At 43.8% G+C, this 10166-nt stretch overlaps 1 protein-coding gene across 1 annotated transcript; it reads left to right on the top strand.

The window, feature by feature from the left end:
- Positions 1-8016: 8016 nt before the first annotated feature.
- LOC104511224 (sphingolipid delta(4)-desaturase/C4-hydroxylase DES2-like) lies at positions 8017-9921 on the top strand (the record flags this gene model as incomplete). The annotated part of the gene is made up of 2 exons (XM_010153745.1): positions 8017-8757; positions 9757-9921. Coding segments are annotated over exons 1-2 (882 nt in total), but the record flags the coding sequence as incomplete, so codon positions are not given.
- Between the last annotated feature and the right edge of the window lie 245 nt (positions 9922-10166).

The following is a 10166-nucleotide window of genomic DNA, read 5'->3' on the forward strand; positions in this document are numbered from 1 at the left end:
TTTTCCCAGTGTTGGTGGTCCTCTAAAATAAAAATAAATGAGGATGTGGGTCAGCCTTTTCTCAGCCTTTTCCAGAGGAGGACAAAGTCCCTGCTGCTGGTCCCTCAGGGAGAAAGCGCACCTGCGTTTTCACATCGCACAGGCAGGTGGGCTGCGTCCGTGGGTATGGTGGGGTGGGAAAAGGGAGGTTTTGCTTTTGGCTTGGGGATTTGGCCTTTTCCGAAGGTAGTTTCTGCAGTAACAGTTCAGAATTGCTGCAGAATATTGTTGCGTATCTCCTGAAAACAGATTTTCAACATTTTATTAATAGACTTCTTTTGTTGCTCTTTTTATTTGGGTTGTGGGTTGACCCCCCCTTCACTCTAATGAGTTGGATGAAGCTTTTAAAGGCCTTTTTGTAAAGGAAGGGGCTGGGACTTGAGGCTGAGCTGCTGCGCAGGGGCTGTGGTAATGAAGTGTAGTTTTTTAACTCCCCCACAATCTAACAGATTCATCCAGGATTAATCTAAACTACAAAACCACTTCTGGTAAAGTTGTGGTGGTGGAATATCCTGGTTCGGGTTTGAATTATATGCAGGAAGATAATAATTATTTTACTATGTAATCATGATAGAGAGTCAAATGTTGTCATTATATAAAATGATGCTTCTTGGAGGTGTGCTGCTCATCCTTTTAGTCAAGGGGACTATGTTTTTGTGAGCTGCGAGTAGGAGTGTGCATGGTGGATCTCTCCACTTGCTAGTCTCTTGCTTTCCTGATCTGGCTATAGAGGGGGAACTGCAAACCATGACACAAGTTGGATTGCAAGATGGTACTGGAATGGTTTGATTGCCTTACCCTTGCCATGGTAAACTCTCTTTTTAGGACCTTCCGGCTACATACTTGCAGAGGTTTTGCCTCGCTTTCTTTGGGTTCAGAATGAACAACTGGAATAAGGTCCAGTTCCTTGCTCGCAGCTTGCCCTAACTCAGCTGTGGAGCAGAAGGAAGGACATAGAGAAATAAAACATGGAAAGAGAGACGTGGAAGATGTGGGCAGAACAATCTGTGTCTGAAAAGGCAGAATGGGTCATGAAAATAGTGTCATGAATACCAAAGGGTATTGAAACTGTCACGATATCCCCTATGATGTTGGTATAATGATCATCACGCTATTATTATTCAAAGCTTGATGGTCAGCAAACCCCTGGTATCTTGGGTATGTGCTTACCAAAGCATCTACTGTCTGTTGAGCTGGAGTGCATTGTAAGAATCTTACATACATATGCCCAAATATCTATAAACATTCACGGTTTTTATGGTTTTGTATATGGTAATGCCTTGGGGACAGCATTCCATGCTGGCAAAGGAAGTATTTTCCTCCCAATAGGTTAATGATTTAGTTGCTAAGCACTGAAACTTGATTGTTTTTCTGTTTAGGCTGCAGCTTTTTGAAATACTGGTCTCTCTCAGGAATAGCTACTTGGGTTTAAATGCTAATTGAAATTATCCATTAGGAAAAAAAAATATGGGCAAATTGGCAAACACCTAAGGCACTTTCTTTCTATACAAGTAGTTTCCTTGAGCTGTTGCTGCAATATGCAATATGGAGCAACTGGTCTGTAAAATTCTGTATGTTCTGGATTGAAGTCCAGGTGTCTGTGAGACTTTTGTTGGTGGTGGCAATATGACTGAGTAACTCTGAGTCCAATTCCCCTACAATGGACAGGAACATCTTTTGCTAGCTCATATTGTTCATGCTTTTCTTGTCATGGAACTGAACTGTTTCATCGCTGTTCTCTCACCCTCTTGTTGATGAAATGCCTGTTATTGTTTTGTGTCAGGACTGAGATTTGTGTATCACTGTGGCAAAGACCTGCCTAAAAACTAACCTGACAGGATAAAGTTTTCTTCATCTGGATCTCTTTACCCTTGTTGAATAATTACACAAATGCTGTTAGAGGAAGAACGAGTGACTTAAAACAGAGGGGATATCTAATTCTAGTAGAAGTAGGATTTCCACTTCTTTTTAGTGGCAATATGGGCCTGTTGGATTAAGACACTTGGAGAATTATGGTCTTGCACGGGGGGAAGTGTTTGTGTTTTTTTTCTACTTGAGAGAAGGTGAAAAAGTCATTGCTCAGATGCTGGTAACACCCTAAGCACACAGTGAATGGTCATCTCACCTGCAGACAGTTTTCCAAGTGCAAGTGATGAGCATTATGTTGTGGCATGGAAAGAATGAGATCTTAATTGTGCTGTGTGTCGGATCTAACTTTACAAAATTACTGTAGGTTGGTCGGAAGACGTCTTGCCTCATGGGATCCTTAGGGAAGCCCTTGTTTGCTTCTGAGGGTGAAGACTGAATCAGTGTTGCTGAGGGTAGGCTAGGAGCATTTGAATATGATCTGGCATCCAAGAATAACTAATAATGATACAACTGGTTCTTTGGCAAGTTATTGTGGAGTAAAGATGGCACAGGTGATTTCTGTTGTGCTTTATCCTGTAGAAAGGCTGAGATGTTAGCCTATAGGGGTTTTGTGGGGTGTGTACAACAAAGCAAAGAAGCTCAAATCCATTTTATTTTAGAATTTAGCTGATTTCAGTACAATAGCTTCCAGCTCTGCTTACTTATTTAGATATTAGTCTGCTATTTCTTACAGCTGACTCTGCTGTTGCCTATTTAAACTTGCCATTTATGAAAATTCTGATAAATTGTACCTACTGAAAATGTGCAAGATGCATATCTCCTTAGCTTAAATCAAAGCTCTGAATTACATGTGCTTCTGGCAAAGAAACTGAGACTGTTTCCCCTTTCTGCTGCAGTACGTGGGCACAGTGCTGCCCCTGATGTGCATGTTCTCTGATGAGAGCATTCAGAATAGCTGCTATCTCAGCGCTCATGCCAATTCCCTGTGGGAATCACCGCTAAGATAAATCGCACGAGGAGAAAGTCACTGGTTTAGGTGCTTGTGGTCTTCTGCTGAAAACGTGTTAAGGACAACTGCAATGTCAGCTTACTCCATGTTGCAGGTTTTTGTTTCAGAGGGAGTTGGAAGTCCTCTTTCTAGCATCCCTACACCCCTTTACTCTGAACCTGCTAATAAACAAGTGTAAACAAACAGGTCACAGCTGCTGTCCTAGTGCTGTGCTGACACCATCCGTCTCTGTCGACAGCAGCAGTGTGGTACCACTGTGATGGGCACTTCTGGGTGACCCAGCTCCCTGGGACCTGCCAGCACAAAGCACTTCAGGAGCTTATGGGTGGCAAATAGATGATTAAGACCATTTTCCCTTGCAGAGTGGATATATAAAACTTCAGCGTAGTTAGTTGGGCTAAAAAGGCTTTATTACTTTGTGTACTGGAGGGGGCAGGAGACTGTGCAAAGCCAGAGGCTTTTGTCATGCATGTTGTCCTCTGTATGTGTCCTACCTGTGTCCTGGCTCGCGTATGGTTTGAGTTAAGTACGGTTCAAGTGTGCTGTGCTCTTTGAGCATGAGCTTAGCCGCTAAAAGGAAAACCACTGTCATGTCAGCAAACTGACTTACTTTGTTTTGTTTATTTTTTGGTAGAGATACCAGTTCCAGCATAGGGCACAGGGTAGTAAAGCTAACATCCTGTGCCTGGTGTCCCTTATTTGTTCTGGCAGGGACTCACAGTTGATAGAACATAGTCCAGGACAGCAGCATCAGAGAGATGGATGAGTTTTTTTTTTTTTTGACTTCTTCTCTTTAACAGGCCTTCTAAAAGTCTTCTACTGAATAGTATCTTCACTTTGACTATACTTGTATGCTGCACTCGTGGTCAAAATAAAGGAAGATGAAGAAATTTAAACATATTCTCTTGTTCCTACCAGCTTCTCATGGATGTGGGTAGGGCTGCTGCTCCGTTAAACCTCCACCACCTCTTTCTGTGTATGGACAGCTCCTGCTCTTGCACGTTTGGCATACACAGGATTTGGATGTGGGCAAGTGCTAAGTATGTGGTGTCATGTCAATGAGAAATTGTGTCCGGTGCCAGAACTGAGGTCTAACAGGGTCTCTCCTGAGTCATCTCGGGGATGTTGTCAGTAGGAATAGAGGATGAGTGAGGGTTTGTAACAAGACATTTGCTGTCTCCTGAGGAGGAACAACACTAGGACTTAGTGGCTGATGGCTTCTCCGGGAACAATTGCTCCAGCCCTAACTGAGAGCTATTGGAGAGCTATGGTGAGTATTTCTGGATCTCCAGAGAGGAGCATCAAGGGGAAAAGAAGTGTAGGCAGAGTAATTTCTCAGTAGTGTTTTAGAGAGAGGCATGCCTCTAGAAAGGTGGCTAATGCTTCAACACAACAGTGGAGTGATCTCTGAAATGTTAATTCAGTAAACGAGTTGCTGCAGAATTGTGAACGCTTCAGAGAATATACTTGCAGCATTTGTCCTCTCTTGGCTGCGGTTCTTTCATCAACCCTTTTACAAGTGGGAAATGCTGTCTTTCATTGTTGGCACGGATTTCGACTGCTCTGAGGTTACGGTGTAGAGGCTGTGGAGCTGGCTCGGCAGAACTACTAGCCCACTAAAGGAGGCACTACTAGTATTACAGTGCCTGAACTGCTTTTGTGGCGTGCTGAGACAAGAACATCATCCTTCTGCACTGCCGTACATCTATACCAGTATTCCCACCCTCAAAATGGCAGTACCGTGGGTTTTTTGGTCTTTTCCCCCTGCTTTATCTCGAATGGCTGAATGCTGAGGTTTTCTTCCTCCTGTTTCCTTTCCATGCCGTAACTGTGGATAATGAAGAGCTCACTACAGATTACATTTTTTGACCATCGTCATGTATTAGCCCTGACCTAGTGCTTCTTGGGAAGCAGTGGGCTCTGGCTTTAGAGGAGCTGGTCATTTTTATAATGGTATAGTGCTCAGGAAGACTAAAATGGAAGTGATTCAGGAAGGAGCAGCATGATGAAAATCTCTGCTCAGATGTCCTGTAGTGTGAAGTTCTAGCAGTGTCAAGACTGGAGAGCAGGTGCCTGCTTGCTTCTCAAAGTGCAGTGTGTAGGAAATGAAGGTGGTCTTTACTGCCTGGCTGCTGTCAGTCTCGTAGTCCTTTATGGCTCCTGGCTCAGCGCTGCACACTAGCCCTGTCTCTGATTCTCTGTGCCATTGGGACGTGCAGGTGGCTGGCAGCTGGTTTGCACAGCCCAGCTCATCACCTACAGACACTTGTCCCAACAGCCTTACAGGGTTGTCCAGTTTTTTTAACTGTAAGTGCTCTGTCTTGCCTTCCTAGGATTCCTTCAGCTAATGGCAATGCGTGAATATAAGGGAAGAATGGGATACATCTTTGTGTCAGCATGTTACATATAAACCGCGGCCATTGGGATCACTTAATCTGCAGTTAAACGTGTCTCACTGAAGAGTGCTTGGCCTCAAGTTTTGAAAGGGGCAGCATTCAACGTTTTGCATGTGCACTGCTCCTGAAGCAGAGGGTCTCTGGCAGGCTACGCCAGCAGCAGGACGTTCAGCCTGCGGTGAGCCTCGCAGCCCCACCTGCCAGCCTCCCTGGGGTTCCTCTGTGCTGTGGAAATGGGAAGGGTTTATCAGTATTAATGATAAACAGATAGGGTATTGTGGTTTAACTAGTATGCAAAAACTTCCTGTTGGAGAGGAGTTAATCATATGTTGAATTTAATATTAAACCCTAGCAAGTTACTTAATAGCTGTCACCTGCGATAAAAGCAACCTACCTGCGCTGCTGCTTGCAGACACTTGCTGATGGCTGGCAGTTACCACTCTGAAATCTCTTACAAGTAATCTGCAACCCTTGTTAGCTGCAACCAAAAGAAATAGGGCCAAGGCGACGTTCTAAGTATGTTCTCAAAGTACAGTATAAAGCATTACTTAGTCATTTTCCCATCCCATTAAAACTTTTTGTTTGGTCAGAGTGGCCTGAATTTGACCAGGCTGAGGAACAGGTTTGGTTGTTTTACATCTCTTTTGTCTGTTCTGATGACTGCAGTAAATTATCCCTACCAACTGCATGACTGAAAATTTGAGGTGGCTTGATTTATTGAAGGGTTTTCTGGGTTTTGGACAGATGCTCCTAGTCAGGTCATTAAGCTATGTAAAATTATATGTCTGTAACAGATATTCTGATCAAGTCATTATGTCAAGTTACTCCTTAGAGTGGACATTCCAGTCCTTTGTGTAAAAAATTTTGGTACCTGTCTAGGTACCAGAGAACTATTTTTAACATGTTAACATTTCTAACATGTAAACAAATAAAAAAAAACCTGCAAAAAAGTACACAAAAACAAAATAGCAAAACTAAACCCCCTGGGCTTTCCAGAGATTTTTATCAAAAAGCTTGGCTAACTTCAGAAAAATGTGAACTTTTACTAGAGCTTTTCCACCCCTTAGAAAATTTCTCCCCTGTCTGAATACCCCACATGGTGATTTTGCTCCCTTGCTCTCACTGGGGGAAAAGTTAGGACTGTCCTTTTCCTCATCATCTACCACAAAACCTGTCTAATCCTCATCATCTACCACAAAACCTGTCTAATCCCTATGGTCTCTAACCTCTGTTAAGCTGGGCTGAAGCTGGCCAACGGGCTCAAAAGTTGTTTGGATGGTTGTAGCGCATGACCACATCAACCCGCTTCCTTAATGCTTCATCTCTCTGAACTGCTACAGACTTCTCGGGGCTCGCTTCTGTAAAAATAAAAAAACCCTCTGCATCCTGCACTCAGTCCTTGCCACTGCTTGCAAGGTCACATGAAGTTACGTCTATCATCTCCCGCTTTGTTTGTAGTATATACAGCTGCATAGATGCCGATTGTTGTAATCTGCTTTTATGGCATTGGTATCATACTGTGACAGTCAGATGATATTTACCTTTCTATTCATAAAATGGGCCTATCAAAATTACAGGGACACTGTATGTGACCTCAGGGTTCAGAATGAGTGACTTGTCCTACAGTCTTATCTGTGCGAGCTGTAATTATTGAGAAACACTGAGTATGAGTAAAAGGAGCGAGGAAAGCAGATGGGTAAAAGCCATAAAAGGGTGGAAAAATTACTGTGGAAGTTAATGCTGGGAGTGAGAAGTGTGGGTCTGTAAAGAAGAGACCTGGAGCAATGAACAGCCTCTAGAAGATAAACTGTACTTCTGTGTGTTTTATCTTAAAGGGACAAATGAACAGCTGGTAGAACTACAGATCAGTAAGCCTGGTCCTGTCCTGACAGGGCTCAGACCTGGCAAGCCTGGCCCATGTCTCCCTAATGCTGTACTGCAGCATTTGCGAGGCCGCGCGGAGCGGCAGGGTGATTATTTACGTGACTCTCATGCATGGTTCTAGGATGGCGCTTGGGAACAGGCTAATGAATGGGAACAGAGAAAAAAAAGTCTGTCATAAATTCTTGATAATATTACTGGCTTTCTTGTGATGTTACCAGGTGCAAAGAGTTGTGCGTGTTGTAAGCATGGGTGAACACCCAAAATAATTAGGGCTGGATTTGTCATCTAACCACAGAGCAAAACCTGGCGGGCCTGTTGCTCAGCCTTCTTCCCCTGCTAGTATGTCTGAAGAAACCATATGGAAGGGCCTACAAAGAAGGCAGTTGTGTCCCTTTTGTGGAAAACAGCAAATGGATTGGGCAAAATAAGGAGGAATGAAAAACTTGACAGAAGGTGCTTCTTAGAGCTTAAATCTGGTAGGTTTTGGCCTACTAATACTCGTCCTTGTGAAGGCACATGATGCCACATATTGACTTTCAAGGTAGAATGTATTTTGTTATATGTGTGCGTGCATGTATGTGAGTATCAATCACAACTGGACATGACGCTGTCGGTGGAACAGAGCCCGTGAGTTAGCAAAACTTTCACTGTAGTAGCAACCCTGCTCTGGAATTTTCACTTTATAAAACGAGGGCATCAAACCCTTGATATTATTATCAATTTGATAATAATATGGTGATAAAAGTTGAGTGCCAGTGGAGATTTTGTTTACCTAACTGTGATCTAATGAAGTTTCCTCTCCATTTTTTCCCTTTAGCAAAGTATCCAGAGATCAAGGCTCTGATGGGACCGGATCCACATTTAAAGTGGATTGTATCTGGAATGGTTTTCATGCAGTTTCTAGCGTGCTACTTGGTGAAAGACTTACCCTGGAAATGGATTTTCTTCTGGGCTTATGCTTTTGGGGGTTGCATCAACCATTCGTTGACCCTAGCCATCCATGATATTTCACACAACGTCGCCTTTGGGAACAAGCAAGCTAAGTGGAACCGCTGGTTCGCAGTCTTTGCCAACTTGCCGATAGGCATCCCTTATTCGGCCTCCTTCAAGAAATACCACATTGACCATCATCGGTACCTTGGTGGGGACAGCCTGGATGTGGACATTCCCACAGACTTTGAAGGCTGGTTCTTTTGTACGCCACTTCGGAAGCTGCTTTGGCTTTTTCTCCAACCTATGTTCTACAGTCTGAGACCACTGTATGTGAACCCCAAGGCCATTACACGGATGGAAATTTTTAACGCTCTTGTCCAGTTTTCTATAGACCTTATAATTTACTACTTTTGGGGCCTCAAACCTATTATTTACTTAATAGCAGGTACAATACTTTGCATGGGTTTACATCCCATTTCTGGGCACTTCATAGCAGAACACTACATGTTCTTAAAAGGGTATGAGACATACTCCTATTACGGACCTCTGAACTGGCTCACCTTTAACGTAGGCTACCACATGGAGCATCATGACTTCCCCAGTATTCCCGGATGCAGATTGCCAATGGTAAGTGTGGCATGAGTAGGAGTGAATGGGATTTTTATAAAAGCTGCTGAACTGTCTCAAAGAAATCACTCCAAATCATAGCAATGGATCAAATTAAAAAAAAAATAAGAAAATGGGAAAAAAGAAGGATTTTTTTAGTTTTATTTCTAATTCTTTCATTTGAAGCAGGAGATTGAGAGAAATGGCTGGCAAACTGCTGTAATATTTAGTTTATTTGGTGGAAACAAGAACATCTCAGCCTCAGAGGGCCTGAAGAATACTTTTGCATGATAAAATCCTCCAACAATAGTTTAAATCTCTCCATTTTCCTTCCCTCCGTCACCAGGTTGCATCTTTGGAATTTTAAAGGCCCATCTAAAGTGAGGCAGGAGGCAATTCCCACTTGAAATTTGTCTAATGATCAATCTGCTAATTCTATAGCTTGATTAACATCAAACAAAAGTCTGTATTTTTGAGATGACATAAGTTACCAAGGCATGTTCCAGCCTGACACAGATAGCACTAGAAAATAAACCCCTGCTCTACATGATTTGTTTTAGCTCTGCTGCCCCACCCATGGAAACGGAGGATTCCTGATCTGTCATCGGGAAAGTACTGTGGCTTTTCTCTTTTGAAAGTCAAGCCCCTTTTTGTTTACATTTTATCAGTTGTGGGAATCAAATTTGCAAAGCCCAGGTGTCTAGGAATGGTTTTCAATCTCCCTCCAGGTATGTAGCCGCGCTCTGGGGTGTTAGCACGCGGGTTCCTCAGCAGGTGCTCCCAGCGTTAGAGGTACGTGACTTGGAAGCATCACCCCTACCTACGAGTCTGCTGGCCTAGTAGGAAGGAAACCTCTTCCGCCTCTGTTCTGATGCGAAGTGGGGGCTACTACTGCAACATCCTCAGGAGGTGGAGGTTGAGCTGAGGTGGCTGCGACCTCCCCACTACTGCACAGCACGTACGACACTTACGACGGTATATCCAGGCAAACCTGGCTTTAAGGGATAATATTCTTCACAGAAACACTGTCTGAGAAGAGACTCAAAGCAAGAGGAGATTTTCTGTGGTGTAGAAGAGCTTGGGGAGCCTCTGCGCAACCCGCAGTTCTGTTCTGGCACACCTCCCTTTCTGCTGGAGGCCTGTCCCGGTGAAGCTGGCCGTTCCTGGCGGAGCACGGAGCTGCCGGTAAAGCCGCCCACGCTCACCAGGGAAGTTCCCATCAGGCACTCCCATTGCTGATACACCCGATAGCTCAGCTGTGAAGTGTGTGAGCTTAGCTTTAGCTTCAAATGTTCAAACTTGTGAGCTAGGCTTGGATACTTGGGTTACTGTGCTGTAAATAGAAGAGCAGGAGGTTAGCTCTGTCTCTTCCATAAGGCAGGTGAGTGACTATTTGAACTTGCTGGGACTGTTGCTCCAGACCTGATTGA

This window comes from Eurypyga helias, unplaced genomic scaffold (genome assembly GCF_000690775.1).
Source record: "Eurypyga helias isolate BGI_N326 unplaced genomic scaffold, ASM69077v1 scaffold38916, whole genome shotgun sequence".
Lineage (NCBI taxonomy): Eukaryota > Metazoa > Chordata > Aves > Eurypygiformes > Eurypygidae > Eurypyga > Eurypyga helias.